The 25,002-nt window shown below is 37.1% G+C and overlaps 2 protein-coding genes across 5 annotated transcripts in view; one reads left to right on the top strand and one right to left on the bottom strand.

Moving 5' to 3' along the window:
* Positions 1-642: 642 nt before the first annotated feature.
* coq8aa (coenzyme Q8A, genome duplicate a) lies at positions 643-22,591 on the bottom strand. Of its 3 annotated transcripts, none has more exons than XM_056763917.1 (15): positions 22,472-22,591; positions 18,356-18,527; positions 17,635-17,967; positions 16,490-16,556; positions 13,456-13,530; positions 11,664-11,789; positions 7,890-7,975; positions 7,645-7,785; positions 6,504-6,585; positions 5,723-5,816; positions 3,435-3,576; positions 2,428-2,535; positions 2,057-2,122; positions 1,891-1,977; positions 643-1,815 (listed from the first exon to the last, which is right to left on the bottom strand). In XM_056763917.1, exons 2-15 carry the CDS (start codon positions 18,518-18,520, stop codon positions 1,522-1,524), a joined length of 1,866 nt encoding a protein of 621 aa, XP_056619895.1. In that variant the 5' UTR covers positions 18,521-18,527; positions 22,472-22,591; the 3' UTR covers positions 643-1,521. The 3 variants fall into 3 exon arrangements, with proteins under 3 accessions (XP_056619895.1, XP_056619894.1, XP_056619893.1); XM_056763916.1 differs by having other exon boundaries at positions 18,356-18,538; positions 22,472-22,585; XM_056763915.1 differs by having other exon boundaries at positions 18,356-18,530; positions 22,472-22,564.
* itpkb (inositol-trisphosphate 3-kinase B) overlaps positions 22,209-25,002 on the top strand; it is a 40,759-nt gene continuing 37,965 nt past the window's right edge. Inside the window, exons 1-2 of one of the 2 annotated variants that reach the window (XM_056763913.1) lie at positions 22,209-22,352; positions 24,631-24,698. The gene's annotated coding sequence lies outside the window, so the exon portion shown is untranslated. Of the gene's footprint in view, positions 22,353-22,990; positions 23,179-24,630; positions 24,699-25,002 lie in introns of those variants that run through there. The other variant, XM_056763912.1, reaches the window with a different exon arrangement.

Raw genomic sequence — 25,002 nt, 5'->3', positions numbered from 1 at the left:
AAAATAAACGGATATCTATCAAAAGTCAGCTTATAAAGAAACCTGTTTACTTGCATTGTAATAAAACCGGATACGCAGAAAACGTGTTTGCATGGAAGTTTGAGACTTGCCGGGTTTCTCGGGTGCAGTGACATCATCGTCGATAGTCTATTTAGTAATTAAAAATACAGCGGGAAAAATGCTCAGACGCTGTTTTTCATATCTCTTCTCATGTCCGCAGTACCTGCATATGCAACAATAGTTCTTCATTTTGACATTTCTACATCAACTGCATGATTCAAGAGCGTACTTTTATACGTTATTCTCCTTCCGTTTGGGACTTCTACTCCTGCGCTGTCAGACATGCGCAAATAGGGAAAACCGGTAAAGGTGTTTACATGCATTGCGAAATCGGAGTAACGGGCAAAAATCTACCTCTGCCGATCGGTTTTTGCTTGAGCCGTATGACCTTTCCTCGATAAAAGAAAACCTTATTAAACATAATCGGCGTAAGACTGTGCATGTAAACACACTCACTGTTGTCATTCCATAAAGTCAAAGTTCAGCCAAAAATGAAAAAGAAAAAATAATTTGCTTGAATTTTGCATGTGCTATTAAAGTAGCCTGTTTATCAAGCCTGCTAATAAACATTTAAGACTGGTGTCTTGATTCAAAATATTTAATATTTTCAGATTTATCACAATTTAATCACAACTTGTAAGAATGCCGATAGCAAGAGAATTAGAAAAAAAGCTTTCTCTACCATGATATGAAGCCATTAGACTTGCATTAGAACAATGCTTCTTACCTTGATTCCTTCAGGCACATTTAAATCCATGTACAGACGTGATACCTCATCCCACCATCAATTATATCCCAACGTCTTAAAATGCATTATGACAAAACAAAAACAAACAGGCTTTGATTTTTGATGGCCTCAAACAGTCAAGCCCTGCAGTGTACATCAGAGAAACCTGGAAAAAAGCCATATTTACCTAATATGTGACTGCAACATATGCATTAATGTATCCCACGTTGGAAAATAGACCCGTCAATCACCTTTATCATACTTTGGCCTTAAAAAGAGCCTACGTTTTGTGCGCAACATTCACAAGTCACAAACAAATAAGGAAAGAAAATAAACATCATAATGCTTTCTCAAACAATATATGCATCAAAGATAACATACTGATTCAGGAGAACGGTCCTCGTACGACAGTAGTCCAGCAACCTGGAAAAACTGTTGGCTTGGTTATGAAATGTTCAATGTTCTACAGCCAAACGGTAAGTTTACTACCTCCATACCTGATGAGTAACCAACTTTCTTGGTTTTAGGAATTCTATAGGCACATCGTTACATCCATCTGAATAGCAATTCTTGCACTCCACGGATATTATTTCCCAAAAAACACACTCAAAACAAAAACAAATGTGTATGATGGTACGGTTCGGTCAGTCAGAAGTGCCATTCGTCGGTGGCATTGTGCTTAATACAAACTCTCGCCTCCTGAACTCGCTACGATTGGCTGGAAATACTGTCCATCACTGGCTGGGTCCTTTCTTGCTGTTTCTCCAGTAATTGTTGTACGCCTTGTTGAACATGTCACTGCAGCTCAACTTGGCATTGAGGCGGGAACAGATGAGGAAGGACCCTCCCATTTTGCGGTGCAGCGAATAAGTTTCCTCCGGCGGGGGGACGAGTCGATGTTTGAGCATGACGGGGATGAGGTTGTGGATGCGCTCCGTGGTGCTCTGCGCTCCGAAATCAAACGGCACCTTGGAGGCGAAGGCTTCGCCCAGGATCATCACCGCATCCACGTGGGCGCTCTCCATGGCCTATGAAAGGAGGTTACATTAGCACGAGCATCTTGTGTGCTGCCTAAACGTGAAAAAAAGATTAGGACATTATACCTTTGACTCGTAGCCAGTCAGGAACTTCATGTCTATGGATTGTTTCAGCACGCCTTCTCGATCTCCTTCTGCTGCAGCCTTGATGATCTTTTATAAAGAGTAAATACAACTGATGAATAATGTTCACGTTTCAAAGAGTGTTTAAGTTTTGATTCGATGAGTTCACCTCTATATAGAGATCCGTGAAACTCTCGTCGAATCCTCTCGTTGCACCGAAGTCCAGCAAAGCAACCTATGGAAAAAATGCTTAATAAATGTCTTTGTTCTGTTCAACACAAAAGAAGATACTTTGAAGAATGTAGGAAAGTAAACAGTTCTAAGGCACTTTTGACTACCATTGTAATTTTTGCTACTATGGTAGTCATTGGTGGCCAAGACCGCAAGCATTCTTCAAAATATCTTTCTCTGTGTTCATCAGAACAAAGAAATAAAAAAAATTGAGACAACTCAAGGGTGAGTAAATGGAAGCAAGTATTTTTTTTTACATTTTTAATAATCTTTTCACCCAAATGTTTGTATGGTGACGTGTTGTCTTACCCGGTTTGTTTGTGGATCATAGAAGAAGTTGGACCAGTTAGGGTCGGTCTGCATGTATCTGAACTCAAAAAGCTCCCTTAGACACAGGGTCAGGATGTTCTTGCAGATCTGAGCATTAATAAAAAGTGGTTACTCCATCTTCAGCTTTAAATCTCATATGTTTACACATAAACCACTTACGCGTACTACTTAGTTTACCCTTAAACAACCATGAGGCTGTTTTAATGCAATGTTTACAGAGAGTGAGACTGATGTGCATATTTGCATGGTCTGTTTTAAGTTTCAATCACATTTATTGATTTAAATCAAGATGGAGCACTTAAGAGCTTGGTCAACAAATCTGGTAAATAAAGATTTACGTTAAATTAGATTCCTTTGTGTTTTGGCTATACTTTTTCTGCACTGTCAGCAATGGGGTTAAATAATGCAATACAATATTTTCACCGCTAGGTAGTGATAATGTTCCAAGAAGGTGAGGGGCTTTTATACTGCTAAGCACATTCAAGACCATGTGACTCATTTGTTATAGAATAATATTGTGACTTAATGACATGGAATTATTACCATCTTTAGCACATACTTAACAGCAACCAATTCCTACTTTAATTGTAAAAATGATTTATTGTTGCAAATGGATTAGTGGATGACGTCCAGGGTTAAACAATGACAAACGGGATTGAATCACTAGTAGTTCACCTTCAAAATGAAAATTCTGCCATTCTTGTCATTTCAAACCTGTATGACTTTCTTCCTTCTGCAGAACACAAATGAAGATATTTTGAACAATGTTAGTAACGGAACAGCACACCCCCCATCACTTCTTTTGTAACCAATGCAAGTGAATGGGGGGCTGTTAGCAACATTCTTCAAAATATCTAATTTTGTGTTCTGCACATGAAAGAGAGTCATACAGGTTTGAAATGACAAGAGGTTGAGTAAATGATGACAGAAATTTCATTTTGAAGGTGAACTACTCCTTTAACAGTAAAGGATATAACAGTGGATACCTCATTTTTCAGGTCTTGTGAGAGACCCTCGGCCTGGTCGAGAGGGAATCCCGGCACCAGCTCGGTGGTGAGGACGTGCTGGTTGCTAAGTTCATCGATGACCTCTGGCACGTAGAAGAACGGGTGATCTTTCAAAAGCTCCCTGTCAAAAACCACAAAGCTTCTGAGTCACTGAACACAAGCATGCCAACTCGCACGAGCTCACCAGGACGTGCCGGCGAGCACACACGTGCAAGCATCTGCTTTGAACGGAAAAGCTGTGATGTGTGTTTTAGAAAGTCATGGTGAAGAAAGAAGAGCTCAGCCTCAAACTAATACTTTGGTGTCTCACAAAACACAACACATTTATTAAACAAAATATTATGTTTTATAAAGCCCACTACTGTACTGTATGTTTGAGAAAAGTTAGCTTGGCAAAACACAAGATGCTCATGCTGTACATTAAAGTTCAATTTATACTACATTGAATCTATTATTTAAATAGAAAGCTACTTAATATATCAAAACGGAAATAGGTTATTTTAGTTTACTACAATAAAAACTTTGAAAAAAAATTCTGTTCATTGAAATCAAATCACATATCGACCTAAAATTAATGGAAAAACTTGAGGAATTGAAATTTTGCCTAAAATCAACTGAAATAAGTTTAAAGCACTAAAATTATAATAATAAACAAAAACTAAATAAAAAATAAATACACATTAATTAATAATATAAAGCAACATAAACAACTAATATTAACATTTAAACAAAAAATATATAAATAAAAGCTAATTTAAAATATTAATAAAACAAAATAATACTAAAATCAAAACTCTTATGTAAGGGGTTAAATAGGACTTGGTTTTATTAAAAATAAATTATTATAAACAATTTATAACTATAAATGAAGATCAAACTTATTGTGACAACACTAAAGTGGAAATAAAGTATTAAGCTAACATTTTATTTTCACTACAAGTTTTCAGCAGGGACTTCTGTAAACACAACTGAGTGATGAATCGGATCTGCAATCTATTATTTAAACTTCCAAACAAACATATTCAATAAAATCAACTGAACTTCCTAACACTATTATAGAAAGATAGGACAATCTATGCAATCTATCTATTCCTTCAATAATCTACTCAAACGTAAAGACATCTCCAGGATGTGATAAATTTATCTCCAAACGTGTGCGATTCCACACAATCCCGCAAGAGGACAGGACAAGACAAGGTTGTCTTATCTTACAAAACGCTTGTCAATATTTATTATTTTCAGTCCTGCTATATTTAAAAGCTGCCAGCACACAAACTGTTCCTTCACATCAGGTCATTGAAACCCTGTCCTACGAGCAAGGCCAAAAATGACGGGTAGATATTTTTAGTCTGGCTCTCTGATGCCAGTGCTCGGGAGATGATGTTATATTGGGATACAGAAGCGCACAATCATTTCAAGCAGTTGTAATGTTTATTTTTGCCTTGTGTAAACCTTTCTCGAAAGGGCATCGGCCAAAGGCAGAGCTCTGACAAATTTAGGTCTGGTGCTGGGCACAATGCTGTCTGAAATGAACCAAGCAACGGCTCAGAAACCAACATTTAAGGGTTAATATATAACTACACAGCTACCTGGAATGCTGGATTCTGATTGGTCAGTCGCAACAAAAATATGTTGCATTGTAAACATCTTGTTGAAGATTTTATTTTTAAGGAAGAATGGCAGATGGGTTTGAAATAACAGAAGAGAGTAAATTTGTATATTAAAGTTTAACTATTCTTCGAAAACACTTTTGGAAAGTGTCCCATGTAGTGTGCAGTGCAAAATGTACAGTGTACAAATATTTCAAATTAGGGCTGTCAAACAATTAATCGCGATTAATTACATCCACAATAAAAGTTTCTGTTTACATAATATATGTCTGTGTACGGTGCATATTAATTTTACATTTATAAAACACATACATGCACATATAAAGGAAATATTTACGTGTACTGCATTTATACTGATCAATAAATTACATTTATGATTCTATTAAATACTATGAATTAATATAAAATATATAATATTTTCTTAAATATATGCATGTATGTGTATGTTTATAAATACAAAAAGAATATGCATTGTACACAGACATATATTATGTAAACACATCATCGTTTGACAGCCCTATTCAAATCAATATTTTGTAAATACAAATCAATATTTTAGTATTTCCTCATGTGACATGCAGCCGTGTAATAAGCGTGATATTGTACATCCAGCCGGTTGTTATCACACTATAAACCACGACAGTGAGGTCCACTCACTTGAATTTCCGAGCACACTGGGCTTCTCTTATGTAATCGCACTCCAGCGCCAGCTCACGACTCATGACATCAATCAAATGCTCTGGAAACAAACCTGCACAGAGACACACAAGAAACAGTCAGAGATGAGTCAGGACCTTATAACATACAACCAACCGTGCATCACTGCGAACATACAATTAAGAAAATAAACTGATACACTAAGACGCTTCTTCGTCGTTTACATATTTGGCAAGTCAGGCAAACTTGTCTGGCATTTAACACATTGTGATTTGCGTCATTTTTCTCTGTTTTTTGTATCTGTAGATGGTAATGAACAGTGTTCCTGTGGAGCCGAAACAGTTTGTGCCCAAACAATGGTTGGAGGTTTAGTTCAGAGGCAGAATTTCTAACCAGCACAGTCTGAAATATATAGGTTGTATAAAAATCAGATGGTCACATTAAAGTTCACTGACATCAAGTTCAAGGAAAGAATGAGTTTTAAGTCATTCATTATTACTGGATTAGGATCTATAAATATTTAAGAAAGATGCAATTACAAAAAAAGTATATAAAATTGGCATATTCTCAAGAATATGTAATTTTCAAAGTGTTGATTCTTCTATAAGTTGACTGCATTTGGGAGTACACAGGATGAGGTTTGTGGGAGGAAATGACCCGTCTGAGCTTTAACATTATCCCCAGGCTTAAACATCAGTTAACTTGTTTTCATAAATCCCAAAAAACTGATGATTGGGTAAAGATGAGATCAAACTTTACAAGTGAGTGATGAGGTCATCACCTTCAGGAAGTGCGTTGCTCATGCTTAGGACTGTCATCAGGTTATTCACGTCACTGTTGATGCTCTGTGCAACTCCGGGATACTGCAGAAAAACAGAGCACATTAAAAAGAGTTCCAACAGATGGATATTTACAGATACTTAATCTTTTGTTTGTCTAGAAGTCCATAGTGTTCCTCAAACAAACAATGTAACAGAAAGAACCTGATGTGCTGGAAATACGTATTGGTACTGTTAAATGATAATACGGTAAGATAAAAAGGCAACAATACGGTTCAAATATAACATCCCAGATTTTTGCATATATTCTTAAAGGTCCAGCATGTCATTTTTTGGAGAATCCTTTGCCAGAAATGTAATATGATATAATTAACGATGACAAAAACGTGACATCTTAGTTCTTTGTCAGTCACCATAGTGAAATCGAAAAAGTGAGGGGGAGGAATAAGCCGTTGGCTGCAATTCACATCCTCACCACTAGATTCTGCTAAATTTCATACACGAGACCTTTAAATATCCAAATAAGTTTTCTTCTGCAAATAATATGTCACTTATCAAACTGTTTACATTCTACAGTCATTTAAATAGAAACTAACATGTAAACAAACACACAAATGGGTCACTGGAGACTCATCTGTCTTCAAGAGTCTACGACGTCTCCATGAAGGAGATTCTTGAGACTAGTGCTAGGACACACTCGCCAATGCAACAAATGTACCACAACAGGCTTCCAATCAAAACAGCCCTGACCCTGACTTTTCCGATTTGTTTCAACATTTCAGAACTGTTTGTTTTACTAAAAAATGACGAGAAGCCCAAACAGATTTAGGTTATCAACTTATTGAAAATTCAGCTCACTATTATTACCAAAAGAAGTCAGAAGGGAATTGAACTTTGGTCGTCAGGCAGTTGATGTTCTATATAAACTTATTTTAGTATATCTATTGCACTGACTAAAAATTACACTTTTAAAGTAAACCGATTTGACATATTGCACAAACATTTACGCATCTGACAGGCACCTTTATCCAAAGCGACAAACAATGCATTCAGACTCTTCCCATGGGAATCCAACCCATGGCCTCTGCATTGCTAGCATCATGCTTTACCAGTTAAGCGATTCTTCCACCTTTTTAAACTAACCTGTATTTTCATGGCAACCTCTCGGCCATCTTTCATCCTGGCCAGATGGACCTGTCCGATGGATGCAGCAGCAAAGGGTCTTTCTTCAAACATCTCCAATTTATCCCTCCAGTTCGGGCCCAGGTCACTGTTCAGGGCTTTCTGCACAGAGCAAACAGACACGTGTGCAACGTTATTTCCTCAGTATGAACTGAATTTTTGCATTTGAAAAATGACATGTGGCTCGTTGTTTAAATAGACGGTACCATCATCTGTTTTATGGGCATGAAGTCTGCGCTCTGACGGACACGCTCGAAGATCTTGGCCAGCTGAGGGTTGATGAATGCATCGTCTGAAACGATATAAAACACACAATCGAAGTTCACATTTGGTATTAACATGTCTCAAATGTGTCTGGTGCTTATGATTGAAAAAATCTGCAAGTTTCGGAGAGGCGGGGCAAAGAGGAGATACAAACATGCACGGTATGTGGAAACCTTAAATCTTGTATATACATTGCATTACATCTAAAGCAAACGATAATATTTGTTTTAGCCGTGTCATGACCTCTTTAAAATATTCAACAAAGATGTTTTCTTAATAAACTGCAGACAATCTGTGTACTGTAAAAACAGCATTAGAGATGAATTTACTTGAAGAAACTGACAGACGTCATGACAATTAAGGAAGTGAGAGGGACGAATAAATAACCAGTTTTCGTTTCTTTGAAACCAGTTTCAAACAAGCTTCAAAATCACCTTCAAAATGCAGGACAACCAGAGAACCTTCAGGGGTTCATAAACAAGTCAAAATTTTATCTTCACATTCCCACAGAGAAACGGTTGCCATGGTTTTTATCCTGCATCAGTTTTCTGACCTACATTTGTCTGACGACATCACATTTTCTGCGCTGATACTCTTGCTGAGGTACGTGGGCTTCTACACCATCTCAGCAGCTCATATCAGTTAACCTACCCAAAACATTTCCTTACCCCTGTCTGACTTGTCGACTGTACATTACTTTTATCTTTCCTAACTATGACAAGCATCTATTTACATGACCTACACGCAGCACCCCATCCGTGTTTAGATCTTTCACATCTTCCTAAAGTGCAGTGTAAAGGTCACGTTTCTGGAACGGCTGTCGGCTTTGCCGACCGTTGTACAACATGCAGCTTACACAATACAACCCAACACTAGGCTTGTTGTGATAGTCGGTGTCACCGGTGATGCATGCGTTGATAAAAACATAATTTAGTCACGGAAATTGATTTATTGGCACTTAGATTAAAAACGCACACCCGCCTGGGGCATTCTGGATAAGTGAAACAAGTGTCGCAGCAAAGATCAGCAGCAGGAGTCAGATTTTATTCATCATGTGAGGAGACGACTGACAAGATGATGGCGAGTTTTTTTTGTCAAAGAACATGCAATAGAATATGTAAGCAGTAAGCACTGTGTGATTGAATTACTGAAAGTGATTGCGAGTTTTGAACTCGAGCCTCCCGCGCAGTAGCACTTGGCTACACCACGTGTGGCGCTATGAAGAACAAACACCTCCTGTTTTAATACCCGTAAACATATATAACCTTTACAAGAAAAGAATTATATACAGTGAGGGAAATATTTTTTGATGATTAATAATAAAAAAATATAATTATGCTGATTTTGCAAGTTTGCATGGTCAAGACCAAATAGGTTTCCAATGATGTCAGCTACAAGATTGTAGACCTACACAAACCTTGAATAGGCATCAGACAGAAGCTTGGTGAGAAGGTGACCACTGTTGGTGCGATTATTTGGAAATAGAAGAAATACTAAATAACAATCAATTGTCCTTAGTCTGGAGCTCACTGTAAGATTTCCCCAATGGGGTAAAGATGATCATGAGAAAGGTTAAAGATCAGCCCAGAACTACACGAAAGAAGCTTGTTAATGATTTCAAGACAGTTGGGACCACAGTTAGCAAGCAAACCATTGCTAACACGCTATGCCACAATAGATTGCTATCCTGAAGCACCCACAAGGTCCACCCCCCAAGAAGGCCCGCATGGGCCCAAATCAATTTATAAACTTTATATAATTTGTTCCCCTGATTTTTTAAATATTTTGTCTCTGTCAGTTAAAATCAACATACCATAACAATTACAGACCCTTCATTTCTTTGTAAGCAGGCCACTTACAATATCAGTAGAGTATCAAATAATTATTTCCCTCACTGTATATATTTACTTATTACAGTTGTTCTGGTGTCAATTAAGAGCCAGTTAAGTTTTAATTGTGTTTTTTTTCTTATTTTCAAAAGCCTGTGTATTTCCATTTATTTAATGCAAACGTTTTGTGTTTCGTATACTTTTATTTTATATATAACAAACATTTCTTGTTTGTATTCCTTTCTAATTTATTTATTAATTTTCGTTTCGTGTTCCCTTCCTAGTCGTTCATTATTTATCTGTTTGTTGCACAATGTGTGCCATGATTACTTGTTTTGTTAATATAGGCAGCTTACGAACCAAAATATTTTTACATGCAACATAAGGGGAAGAATAGACATTTGTTGGCTTTTAGCAGCATGGCTTTCCTTGTCATTGCATAAATTTAATTGCGACAACAAAATATCATATTTGAAAATAGGCTATCTAATGTAGGCTACATATTTTTTATTTTCGTTTCTTATTTAGTTTTGGTTGATGTGTGCTGTGATTATTCATTTTGTAAGGTCTGTGTTTAATATAGGCAAATGTTGTTGTATCTTTTTATAGTTTTGCGTGTTTTATTGTGTGCTATAAGAATGATATTGAACCCACCATTAATTCAAGCATTAGCTGTTCCCGAAGTGCCGCTTTTTCAAAATTGAATGTAAAATGAATCATCCGCACGCTGCATCTTCAACCACCCCACAGCAAACCTATCAGTGTTTTTACACGTCTTATAACCGGTGGGAAAATTTCATCACCGACACCCAACACGCAATCAGATTGAATCTGTGCATGCGGCCAGCGCAGAAGAAATCATGCATGGAGATTGTGCTGGTATCTGGGGAGCCATGGCCATCGTGCATTCTTTCATGTGCTCTTTCCAGGAATGTGAAGTCAATACTCCTCTGCATGAATATGTCGGATGCTTCTGATATGACAGAGCAGAAGGGGCATCTGAATGACGGCAAATGTCACAGATGAAGTTGCACAATGTTTGAATCGCTTAACAACAACAGGAGAGCAGAAGTGAATACAAGGGTGAGGCCATGACAGGGAACTTTTCAAGAGCCAACTTTCCTATTCAGTCCAACTCGTCCATTATGAAAATGTGTAATTTCAATTTATTTATTTTTTATTTGACTTCATATGTACAATCTGTACATGCCTACAAGCCTTTCAAAGGAACAGCACCCAAGAATGAAAAGTCTGTCATCATTTACACAGCTTCATTTCATGTATGACTTTCTTTCTTATGCGGCACACAAAGCATATTTTAAATAACGGTGGTGCCACAACAACATTGGGGTCCCATTGACTACCATTGTATTGGCACAAAACCACTGAGACAACCACTTCTGTGTTCCACACAAGAAAGAGTCATATACAGGTTTTGGATGACATGAATAAAATAACAACAATTTTCAGCGCAGAAAACGTTTCCTTTAAACCTCTCAATCAGTAACTCCCATAAATTTACTCAAATGTGTCCAAACCTTCGACTTATAATGTACGAGTACCATTATCTTTCAACACGTGCACAGATGTTAGAACCAATTCTGGCTCATTGAAAAATGCAGGAAGGACACACAAGGTTGCTTTAACTTTAGAAGTTTGGATATAGTCAGAAAGGAACCCTCTCCTCCAATTTCTATGCACCTTTCAGAATGCCGTCCAAGTCTTTTAAAACTGAAGATGCCCTCATGCCTCCAGAACACCCACTCGACGTTGTAAATAGCCAGAGGTTATAAAGCATGGCAATAGAGAGAGACCTCTCAATGACCCAGAGTGATATCTAAGTGCCCCGGTCGAATCTGAAATAAAGAGAAGAAAGCATTCTCTTACCCTGGATACTGAGCATTTGACCGAGCTTGAGGGCCGCCCCACGCACTTTACACAGTGTCCTGACGATACGCTCCGCATTGGCCTCCGACAGGAAGGGGCTGCTGTCCAAAACTGCTTTCTTTTCTCCTGTGTAAAATTATAAGTGTGTTAAGTGTACTAAGGGGACTGAAAACAGAATTTAAAAGACAGGAAGTTGAGCATTACAAACAAAAGGGAACGTAAGGTCCAGTATGTATTCTTTGGAGGATCTATTGACAGAAATGCAATAGAATACACATAAGTTCAAAGGTGTATAAAGACCTTACATAATGAAGCCTTATGTTTTTATTACTACATACACTGTGCGAACCCTTACATAGAATTCGCCATGTTGTTTCTACAGTAGCCCTAAACGGACAAACTGCTCTACAGAGCTCGTTTCGTAAATACATTATCTCCTTCGGCAAAGAAGCAAAACCTGACGACATCTTAGTCGTGTGTCAGCCGTAGGTGGGGTGGATTGATCCGTTGGTTGCAGTTTGCAACCTCACCTCTAGATGCCGCTAAATCTAATACACTGCACCATTAATTAAAAAATAATTTATTAATTTTTTTGTCATTTCAAACTTGTATGACTTTTTCTCTTCTGGGGAAAACAAGAATAAGATATTTTGAGGAAAGTTGGTAACCAAACAACAGCGGTACCCTTCTATTTTTATAGACACAAAACCGAAGTGAATTAGTATCCTCTTATAAGTAAAATGCTCTTGTTCCGTAACCAACATTCTTTAAAATAAATGTTGTGTTCTGCGGAAGAGAAAAAGTCATACAGTTTTGAAATTAGAAGTAGTTGAGTAAGAGTTCATTTTTGGGTGACCTATCCCTTTAACAAAGGTTTTGAGTTTGATTCCCAAGGAGTGCATGCATTAATGATAACTGTGTTGAGTTTACTTTAATAAATCACTTTGAAATAAAATAAACCAAATGCCTAAATGTAAATGTTAACAAAGGACTTTGCTTTTTTAGAGAACTGCAACATGCAGCATATACGCATTGCTTGTAAAGAATCTCTCTTGCACCGCTGGATTAGGGTCAACAGATCTGCATTATGTGAGAACATTCAGGCTATTCCTGGATGTGTTGATGAGGTCAAAGGTAATAATTAGCCAGCATGTCTGGGGTTTAAATATGAGATCTTATAACAGGACATAGTCCGGCGTATGTTTGCGTGCCCAGTTCCTAAATCTAGCCAGACTTAACGTAGGAACTCACCATTGTGTTAGTTTCACAAGTCGAAAAAAGAATTTGAAAAATAACCGGTTTAACAGGAATGAAACGTTCTACTGATTTATGATGTCTACCTTTGAGAGTCATAAGGCGACAAAAGAATAATATTAGCAAATAGCAACGCTGTGTATATTTCATGGTCCAATAAATTCTTAATGGATAATAATGTTGGACCCTAATATGTCACATTATAAAAATGAATTGCATATACAGCTTCACATTGTAAATGTATTTACATGATACACATAGTTGTGCAAGTAGTGAAGGATGCTAAACATTTCAAGGACAACATTTTAAGCATACACATTATACACTTGACCACATTGGCATTTTTTCATACCAATTACACAATTAAATGTGTTTATATCACATTCATCCTGATTGTCCTGACAGTCATCTAATTTAGGACCACTTTGGATCTGTCAACTTTATAAAGGTTTTAGTCCAATTATTCGCTACAAGCTTTAAGCCAAATTCAATGCTTCTGAATAACAACAAGTGTCTGAGGCTGGTCTTGAGGTCTTACCATTCTTATCCTCTGTTCTGAAGCTTTTCTTTGCCACTTCTGCCAACGCTCCAATACCCAAACCCACAGCAAGCCCTGCAAGAGACATCATTTAATTCACATTCAAAATGCAGTTGTAAACAGACTAGATATAATGAACTAGAAAATAAACTTGATCATTATCTCAAACCTCAAAATAACACATCCACCCAAAACGTAAAGCTGAAGTCTGTCATTGACAGGATGTGGCAGACAGACACAAGCCATTTTTGGCTGAATTATCTGCAAGGCGTCAACATTGTGGCGCTATGAAACATTATTCCTGACCACCCCGTCACAGCAACAACAGTGCGAGTTGTGCTTGTAGGTATTTTTCATAAATCAATCCACACTCATGTTGTATAAATAACAAAAGACACCAAAAAATAGCATATCAAATATCACCACAGTCATCACATTTACTGTGGCAGAACTGAGAAACAAGATTTGGAGCAACCTTCAAGAGTTATGTAATTTCTGTGATTATGTAACGCTGCTGCGTTGAAAAATTTAGGAGCGGTTTCAAGTCGTTTGAAAAGGAGCCGCTGACTGTAAACCTCAGTATAAAACAACTGTCAAGAAATGTGAAAGTCACATTTTCTGCCCTGCTGCTGCTTTCCACAAGTCTAAGCACACCTTAAGGAAACACATGTATGTTTTGGCACGTTCAAGGGTTTGATAAAGCCTGCTGGGGACATTCTAGGTCATTTGCGATTGATGATTAAACAGGGTTCCTGTTTTTGTGTCTTTATATGTCCGGGGGAATTTAAGGATTTGGATCACACTATTATAGGGACAGTTCACCCAAAAATTACAATTTTGTCATCGTTTACTCCAAATCTGTATGTCTTTGTTGTGATGAACGCAGAGAAAGATATTTGGAAGAATGCTTGAAACAGAATAGTTTCGGGCCACCATTGACAACCATAGTAGGAAAAATTACAATGGTAGTGAAAAGTGGCTCAAAACGGTTGGCTTTCCTACATCCTTCAAAATATCTTTTGTGTGTAACAGAACAAAGAAATGAACAAATACATTTTTTTCAGTAACCAGGCCTTATAGGTTTCATATACACTCACCTAAAGGATTATTAGGAACACCTGTTTAATTTCTCATTAATGCAATTTTGGTGGTGGTCTAATGATGTGGGGGATGTTTTCTTGGAACACTTAAGGGCCCTTAGTGCCAATTGGGCATCGTTTAAATGCCACGGCCTACCTGAGCATTGTTTCTGACCATGTCCATCCCTTTATGACCACCATGTACCCATCCTCTGATGGCTACTTCCAGCAGGATAATGCACCATGTCACAAAGCTCGAATCATTTCAAATTGGTTTCTTGAACATGACAATGAGTTCACTGTACTAAAATGACCCCCACAGTCACCAGATCTCAACCCAATAGAGCATCTTTGGGATGTGGTGGAACGGGAGCTTCATGCATCCCACAAATCTCCATAAACTGCAAGATGATATCCTATCAATATGGGCCAACATTTCTAAAGAATGCTTTCAGTACCTTGTTGAATCAATGCCACGTAGAATTAAAGCAGTTCTAAAGGCGAAAGGGTGTCGAACACAGTATTAGTATGGTGTTCCTAATAATCCTTTAGGTGAGTGTATACTGTGGGTATCGGAATATAAAATAAATGGCCTGATAAAACATTAAATGTTAACTTTTTATATACATATTTGACTGGGCTCAATTGATTCAATATTATTTATAAAAAAAAGTTTTGTCTGCACCTCCGGCGCAAAGAAAATATAGTGGAAGCCGGTAACTTAGGGGAAACACTGCCAACTTTAATAATTGCCGATTAGTTCTTTTTACTAAACGGTGGGACGTAGACCGGCCATACTCCGTACAACAGAATCCTGCATTTTCTAAAAGCTGACGTCCAGTGAAAGTGCCTGTCCTATCATTCACTAGATCATTCACTGATAGCGTGACCAAGGACGCTACGGGCATCAGTCTCCCATTACAAAAACACATAGGTATGCTTCTGAGTGCAGAAGGTAAACAAAATGAACGTGCTGGTTAAAAACAGTTGTTAAGGTACTGATTTAGTGGCTGTCTACGGTCACCCAAACTGCGAGAAGAAACCAACCACATGAAAGCCTGCCAAAATGATGCATACTATTCCTGGAGGCTATCAATCAAAAAGGTTAGCCTTCCAATGAGGGCGAGAGAAAGAGGGCCAAAAGAACTTGGAACCTAGAGGTCAAGGTGAGGACAAGAGGTCAGACATGTCAAATACAACCAGCGTATAATCAATTACAGATCTAGACACAAATGTTTCCTTATAGCGTTTTAATATAATTTATTTATTTACTTTATAATCTTTATTGCCCGTCAGGTGAACTGGTGCATGGTGACCGTATGTGGGTTTGCAGTAAACAGGTGTTTTCATGTAACCAAGGCAGTCAGAAGTTCATCTGATAACAAACACGTCAACGTGAGCCAGCAAGCTGGTCGCACACACCAGCCGCTAAGGATATTATATTTTTGTTTTTGACATGTCAATAAGTTTGCGAGAGTGGAAAATGAGTATACAGTGGACCCCTGTATCTCGTCGCCACATAGGGCCAATGTGACCGACAGTGGGAGATTTTCCTACGTGACAGCACTTTCCCTTTAAAACCCCATTGGCCATTACTGTACTCAGCAAAAGTCCTTTGAGAAATAACTGAAACACTGTCATTCAGTGAACAAAAGAGGGTAGAGTTACTCGCAACAGAATGGGAAGTGAAACAGGTGATGCACATTCCTTGACCGGTTGATCTCTCCCTCCATAATCCAAAGCAGAGGCAGTCACAGTCTACACTGTTACACAAGGGTCAAAGTGGAGATAAACTTAAAATCCTCAATTTGGCTTTGTAACGCTGTATGAGAAGAGAGATATCTTGGATCGAAGAATGGGTGGAATCAGAATGGACAGCATGAAATTAAACTAATCCAGAACGGTCTTTAAGAGCAAAAACAGCATGATAAAAAGCATAGATTTGTAATCCTTACCGCCAAAATTTGCTAGTCTCCCCAGACGTGTGACCGGCACCTTCCGCTCTCTCGCTCTTTCACTGAGCTATGGCAGAAAAGACACGCTATTAAAGTGACAGTCAAAAATGAAAGCTATCTTCATTTACTCCAAATCTGAATGAATGTATTTGTTCTGATAACAACATAGAGAGAGATCTTTGGAAGAATGCTTGTAACCAAACAGTTCTTGACCACCATTGATTACCTTAAATATATCGAAATATTCAAATATTGCAATGTGCATATTGAAAAGGTTTGCAATAACTAAAGGATTTGAAGAGGTGTATAGACCGTATATATATATAATTAAATTGTATTAGATAAATGATTTGTTGAATTTTGTTGCATGTTCATTTGTTTAAATAAACAATTTCTTGAATGGGTCTTGTAGTTCACTCGATTAAAAAAATAAAAATGGTATATTTACATTGAGATTGGAATCGGAGTCTAAATTCAAAATATTGGAGAGACAAGTTTAGCCAAGTAACGTTTTTCTTTTTAGTTTTTAAAAGTGAAAGTACTTTCTTACTTTTACTCAAGTACTATACAGTAAAATTATTTCTAAGTATTAAAGGAAAAAAACATGTTAAAATTGTATTTTATGAAATTTAGTGGAGTGGAGTAAACTATGCATACATACATATATATAAGTATGTACTTTTTAAATGCATAAATTGCCATGTACTTTTCAAATGTAGTTGAGTAAAATGAATGATATATGCCATGCTTTATAATGTTAGGACATCAAATGTCTCCAAAAAAAGTAAAAAGTAAAGATACTCGATCCCTGAGAGTAAAATACTAAAGTACTATCTCTCTCAAAAGTCACCACTTTCACAAAGTTAAAGTTTTACGCCGATGCAGACGGCAGCTGGACTGGCATGAATCTTTTTTTATTACCCAGAAAGAAATTGAAATGTGTTGTTTATGTATTTTTTTATGTTTTAATATAATAAAAAAGTATTATAATAATTTAGCAAGTTGACACATATCACATTTCCTCAATAACATGGAGCCCTATTCATCAAGTTGCATTCCGTCTATTAATGTCCTCTTGTAATGTCTGACAACTTTAAAAGTTAAATACAAGTGGGTGATGAGAGATTTGAAAAGGTCTCCTGTACCATTTGTTTGTGCGGTTTGGAGCTGCTTCTTTTGGCCTCCCTGGCTTTTTCGATGTCCTCAGCCGTGATGCCTCCAACAGAGGTGTGATCCTGGTGGTAGGACCGTGTTTGACCCGTGAACTGGCTGGTGGGGTCTTTATAACCTTCAAACAGTTTGGACTTCACTGCAGCCTGACTATACGTGTTTGCTGCACCTGAGTCCCTGAAAACTGAATCGCTGTCCAAACCTTCCTGTCCCGCACTTTCAAAGTTCTCCTCCGAAGAGGTGAAGTCATACTTGGAGTCCATGTCGGCACTGAAATTGGAGACACTTTGCTGCCCGCCAGTGAACTCCTGAAACACATAAGCACCTTCTGGTTATTTTAAGCGCTTTCCAGTAAATGTATTAAAGGGGCAAATCATGAACGTAGGAAGATAAGAAACATTGAAATAAGAAACTTTGAAACCAACAGTCAGTTCCACTTTGACTTTGATACAAGAAATATCTTGGCAGCACATGCTGTGCTTTTATGTTTTGGAAAAAGAGTTGGGCTCGACCCAGGTGGTAACCCAATCTCCAGGTTAATTTCATTTGCATAATCTTATTGTTATCGTATTTGTTTTGTGTAGATAAAAGAGAAAAGGTCAAGAGCTGCAATCCAACACCAGTATCAAGCGTAATGCCGAGGTATACAGAACTTGCAGTACATTGAAGTGGCTGGAAACTTGTCACAGGACCTACCTGGATCTTCTGCATGGCCACGCTCATGGCCTGTTCAGTGGTCATCTGCATGCTCTGGCTCATAGCCTGGACTCCTCCGCTGCGCAGGGAGCTGGTCTGCGTCTCGATCACGGCCTGGCTTAGCCTGACTAGGCCTCTCATCAGCAACAACATGTCTCCTGCCATGTTGGTTCTGCTTTACACCTAACATAAGGAAGGAAGTTATACAATAGCCTTAACATCAACGGCTTAAAAAACATTTTAACTAATGCCACAACACATGGTTATACATGGTACCTTTGGAGAGACCAAATTAATGTATAGGTGGACATGCTGTTGTTGCTTGTAGTGTAATATGTCAACAAATGTAAAATATTTAGACTGACGTTGTTATACATTACATTATTGATCAATTGTTAATCCATAAATAATTGACTTGGCTTTTTAAATCAACATTAGGGTGCCTGTGCCACCTACAAAACACAGCTGTTATCACAATTCTTGGCAGCTCTTGCAAAGGTTAAATGTCTTCGTGGTGAGACAAGTGACAAAACTTTTCACTGGTGTCTAACTTGTGGTTGCTTTGAAACAGACAAACACAAAAACAGGGCTTGACATTAAGCAAATTTGTCATTCACAAGAGTACAAAAATTACTAGTCCAAATATAAACAAATGGTATTTAATTTGGATAATAATATAATATAAGTAATAATATTGTTGCGGATTTAGATTGCAAAAAATCAAAACACAGATATCAAGTCCATATCATATCAATACATACCATATCAAGATCCCCTAAATTTGTTTTAATGTTTAAAAATTCTGTGTTTTTCCTTTTTTACTATACAATAGTGGTATATTTGTCCACATAAATTAGTGTAGTATTAAATTCGTAGATAGTAAAGTGTTTTTGAATTGTAATGTAGTGTTTTGTTTATTAATTTGCTACAAGGGCACTACAGTTTTCTATAGAACGTACAATAGTACACTGCAGTATTTTTATAGTTATCAATTTAACGGGACTTTTATTTTGACGTGACTTCTTGCCGATTGCTTCACTCAAACAGTGAAATGCTCTGAAAATAAACTCTTAGAGCAACTTTTAAGATAAAGTTCATGTGTTCATATCCTCATGCAGTGCAGACGCAGATAAATCCTAAACCATCACTCGTGTTGTATGTTAAACTGTGCACATAATTCACTCAGACACACAGAACAGCCAGATGACATTTAAATAACAGTATTCCGCGTCCGCATCTAGTTACATGGACTTTGCATGGACGCCATTGATTGCTGTCGCACACAAACAAGCACAACCATGACAAACGCACTTCACACAAACACGCAGCTCTGTCAAATGCACATATTGTTAATATACTACATATATGTCGCACTGTTGTAGTTACTGGTCTGGTCGGGCAAGTCAAATTCTCTCTCACCTGCCCGTACAAAACATTCACTTGTCCCGAACAAGCGTTAATGTCGAGCCGTGCAAAAAGCATATATTATGAATGTGCAATTCAGTCTGAGGACCACTGTAACATTCTCAATTTCTTGATGGGGTATGCCATGGGGATGGGGTCTTGCCACTTTAAATATTTGCTGGTTGATTTTTACACTTTAAACACTGTGAAGTTGTCAAAACTTTGAGAATCAACTCGACACTATTAGAACAACTATTAGAAGAGGGACAATATCATTCTACAAAACATACAAACATGATTTTTTTTAAAGAAGTTTACAAACTGAAAGATATGTATTTCTCCTAGTGAAGTAGGTCATAGAGATGATCTAGTGATTAACATGGATTAAATTTACTTATTTTTCTTTGATAAATGTTTGCCAGAGCTAATAACCTTGGAGTATTTGTCAGGATATAAACACACCCCATGTATGTTAAAGTAGGGCAAAGTTCAATGGTCTGTAACTGTGCATTCAGCTACTTAACTCTCCAATGAGACGATCCTGTAGTACCCAACAAGCTGACACGGAAAAAAATTAAGTAGTATTATGATTTTATTAAAGATAGTCTTATCTTCCCGCACATGACTTTAGACTTGAAGTCTGTATACTCAAGAGACAGCTCAGTCTCTCCACAACGTTTTGCCAACAGCTCCTTCCTGACTTGCAGCACACGTACGATCAAGAAATATTTTTTTTACTTTGTGTGTTTCTGGGAATTAAATCATGACTGTACTATTGCAAGTAAGGTCATAACTAATACAAATAATGATAACTACATTAGCTTGCATGCCACGATTTTACATTTTATACGCTTGAGCTCTTGAAATTTGAAAGGATTTTGGTTGGTTGTCCAAGTTTGATCCGTTCAACAGCTGAAAAAAATCTTTATTGTTTGCTATTGTCATAGCTGTGGACTCCACTATTCGCTTAAATTTATTATAATTTTTAAAGTGTCATAGTCATTACCCTGATGTGAACAGGCCGTTTACAATTCATGAACTGAACATTTTCACTTATTTACAGTGAAGCTCCTGGTGCAAATAAACGTTAACCTACTTTTTCATACCGCAATCTTGTAAATTGGGATTTGAAAATACGTCAGCATTTTAACTAGAGCAGGTATTTGTTACACCAATGAAATGACATGCCTGAACATCTCTGCATTTTTGCAACTAAATGCATGAAAATGCTAAAATGTATTTCCTAAGCAACAGAAGCACAGTTTTATCCATTTTTCAGTTTTTTTTTTTTAAAACCTGTAAATGAAACGCAATTCTCAGTTCTGAGACATCATTTACTACTACAGTAGAAAACATTTTTGTATATTTTTTGTTCTGTTGAACACAAATTAATACGTTTTGAAGAATTTAGGAGGGCAAACAATTCAGGAGCACCTACTATTTTCCTACTATGATAGTTAAAGAAAACGGCTATTTTCTTCCAGATATTTTTCTCTGTTTTCAACAGCAAAAAACAAATAATACAGGTATGGAACGGCTTGACAGAATGTTGAACTATCCCTTTAAATAAGTGTCAGACAGCTAAACAGCAAAAGTAACAACTGTCAATCATTTTCGGACGCCCTATTCCATTGTGAGATACAGGGCGATTGCAGCTGTTATTATATATTTAACAGGAACATGAGTGATGAAAGACTGTTGCAACACCTGTTGGCAGAAAATCTCAGAGCCCATACTTGTTTATGCGAATACAAGGAACATGTCAAATTTGCAGCCAATCAGATCGTTTGATAAGAGAAACACCTTTTTACTGTTTGCATGGGCAGGTTGTGATTTACTGAACCAAAGCATGCCACGTGGTTCTTATTTAATAATAATACTGAAAAGATAGTCGCAAACAGCTGGCAACGTTGAACATCACATATTGATGTAAATGTATGTTAATAATCATTCATAACTATAAATATAAAATAACTACCATGTATCTAAAAGCATCAACAAAAATAAACGAAGCAAATTCTGGTGCCAAATACATTTAACTGATCTGTCAACTAAATTTGCAACATGCAAAATTAAAAGTTAGTCGGATTTAACTCAAATAGAATTCAGCCAGGTCGTTTAAGTTAAAATCTAGGTCAGGACTGACGTTTAGCTCTCCAAAAAGATTATAAACAAAGATTTGGCTTAAGGCTCAAGGGCTTTGCAAAAGAAGTGATCCTAGTCTGCTTTGATCTTAGCTCTGCAGTCAGTAACTTACTGCCTGTTCCACACAAAAAGTCATTTCTCTATGTTTTGCGAGATTTCTGGCACCAAATAACACAATGCAATCCAAGTGCATCTAAAAAGGCAGTATGGTCCCTTTAAGAAAAATTGGGAAGTGTAACGTTAGTGTAAACACGCCATTACTTTAAGAGGATTTGCTTTGGAAGCTAAAGAACAGAACAAATTTATATACTAATACGGTTGGAGAAGCAATGCTACTACAAAACCAAAACACATGCAAGGATGCACGTGTAACTTCATCGAGCTTAACGCACTGAAATATACGATAAACAATGCTATTCATATCAAAGCATGCTTCCTCACACGACACGTGAGTCAACAAGCTGAAGGACAAATTTTATTGATATGATAAAATATGTCGCATTCGCATTACACGTTATTTAATAGAATACAAATGTTGTTTTAGAAATGGGTTGAATGAGGACTTACCTCCACAATTGGCAAAGATGCGGTTATACTTGCTCCAACCAGTTCACTGTATATGGTGGACCTGCGTCCATGAGGTAAAATCTGTTTACCCTCTGAAGTGTGCTTGTCAGAGCTGTTTGGGTCCTCCCTCCGTCGGCTGCTATTGGTCACGCAATAGACACACCCACCGGGCTCTTCAGTCTATGGACGCGAACAGGACTAGACGCTAGCAGGGGAGGGGCTAAAAACCTTATACGCTGTTTTAATTGGCTCTTTTCTGCTTCAGTCATGAATTCGAGCAACGGAGTTATATATGTTGACCAAGAGCAAATATTAAATGCAGGGACTTCACAATCTTTATAGGAATATTATGCGCGTACAGTTATTATGTTTTTTTGCAATAATATGCTTTCCATTTTTTAGCTCTATCGAAAGGGATCTTTGTTTTTGTATTTTCACCCTTAATGTATGTCACTAGCTTGAAATCTAACCGAAACTGTCCGCAATTTTAATGAAATCGTAACGAAATCGCATATTTAGATTTCAAAACCTTGTAGCGTGCGCACTTGATACTTTTCTGCCATCTGGTGGTTCAAGTCCACTTAACAGTCGACAAAGCTGTGCAAGTGACGTCAGAGTAGGCGGAAGTCATTGCGGTTACGGTAACTTACGCCCACTAAGTTAGAGAAAGACTGAAATGTAAACTTGAATTTATCATGTAGTCTCAGGTATGTTTTATTTTGGGCTAAAATTGTACACATGGGTTATATGTTATACTGACCACTCATTAAATAAACGTTTAGCATCGTATACAGAGCAACTGTACACGTTTTGTCAGCATGCATTAAAAAACAAACAAAAAACAAATTGGGGTTTTACCCCAATATAGAAAATAGTCAAATCCACGTTCTGTGCCTGGATTTCAGATGTTTCTGTGAATTGCAAAGACACATTTGCTTATCTTTTCTGTAATGGTTTGGAAAATATTAGCTCAGAACAGGCAAAACTCATTGAAACTAGGAGTTTAATAAAACCAGAATGTTGTGCGTTTAAGAAGCGATATGAAGGGCAAGCATATATAAATAAAAACACATAAAGTATTATTATATATATATATATCAAATTACGAAAAGTTTAATTTTGCTGTATGAGCGAAGAGGCTCTTTGCTTGATTCACTTATCCTACCACTAGGTGGCAGTAAAACTATGTATTTTGTGACAATCTTGGACTTAAAGTTGTATGTTTGTTTAAATTCAGCTTCAACTATCTATGCATTTAACTGGTTTTACAGTCACGATTTTTTAATCAACATAAATTTAAACTAATTATACTTAAACTAATCTATTTTAGGCTCTCTGGTGCCTATCAGATCTGTTGGTAAAGAAGCCAGTGCTTGTACAAGGCAGGCACTAACCTACGCTTTGAAACATTTGGTATGCATTACATTAAACAGCACTGTTTGACTATTTTTTTAAGATAATAATATAGAATCATATAAATAGTTTACAATGGTGCAATAAACATTTACAATAGGTTATCTCATGTAATGGTGTAGATTATAAAGAGCATTTCTCACATTGCTGCCTTTAAAAGGTGAATAGGCTTTAGAGAATAATCAACCAATGTATTGCAAAACGATTCTAAGTTAACATATATGTTTTGATTCCAGACTGTTTTGTGAAGTCCATCTTTACAGTCTTTATACATTTTCATGTGGGTAGCTAATTTGAACTCATTTGAAATTCCTATGTACTGTATGAGTTCGAAGATTGCACAGACTTGACTTTATAGCTGTCTCAGTTGATAGGGAAATTCTGAAATTAAGTTTGCTGAATGGCTCGCACATTACCTATATCCTGAAAGTTGGACAGATCTAAGAGAAGAAATCACTTGGTCATGCACCTCGTCTCAATCATAGTGGACGGAAAATTAATTTTCATACCACATATCAGCCAGTCTGTCTCATTCAAATCAGAGTGGCCACTACAGCATTATATTTTCCATCCACTTTACTGGTGCATATGACACACTTTCCTTTGTTCGATGGGGTTGGTAAGTGCTGTACCTCAAAGAGATTAATCTAAATGATGTTATCACGCTTTAAGCGAGTGTGAGAATGGTTTAAGACAATGCACATATCTACAGTTCTGACTTTCTCTACCTTTCTGACCTCTGACAGCATCTAGGCCTGCCTCAATGATGAATCCCCAATGAACTAAGAAAGAGCTTTCATCTATGTAAAGTGAGGTGAGTAATTTAAACTTTTCAAAAAAATATGTCGCAAAATAAACTAATGTGTAACAGTTATATTGGTAAAGTCTATAATGGTTGACTACCGATTTTATTGTTGATGGGTGTGACACATTTGTTGCTCAATTTCTTAGATGGTTTATTGCCCTGCTTTATTGGGGTTTATTCCCACCAGAACTTCGTTGCATAAATTACATACTTTTAAAGTTTGAAATGTATATTTTAATGCATTGAAATGACAATTGAGCTATTGATCGTTAACCTTATGGTTTTGTTTAAGACTTATTAATGTAAGATATTA

This window comes from Triplophysa dalaica, chromosome 13 (assembly GCF_015846415.1).
Source record: "Triplophysa dalaica isolate WHDGS20190420 chromosome 13, ASM1584641v1, whole genome shotgun sequence".
Taxonomy (NCBI): domain Eukaryota; kingdom Metazoa; phylum Chordata; class Actinopteri; order Cypriniformes; family Nemacheilidae; genus Triplophysa; species Triplophysa dalaica.
Note: the sequence above shows the minus strand (reverse complement) of the source record. Positions and strands in the feature narration are given on the sequence as shown.

Coding starts and splice junctions, on each gene's coding strand:
- coq8aa (XM_056763917.1), bottom strand. CDS start 18,520: ATGGCAGGAGACATGTTGTTGCTGATGAGAGGCCTAGTCAGGCTAAGC. Junction 11,790..13,455: donor CAGAACAGAGGATAAGAATG/GTAAGACCTCAA, acceptor AATTTTACACAG/GAGAAAAGAAAGCAGTTTTG. Junction 1,816..1,890: donor TGACTGGCTACGAGTCAAAG/GTATAATGTCCT, acceptor CTCCTTTCATAG/GCCATGGAGAGCGCCCACGT.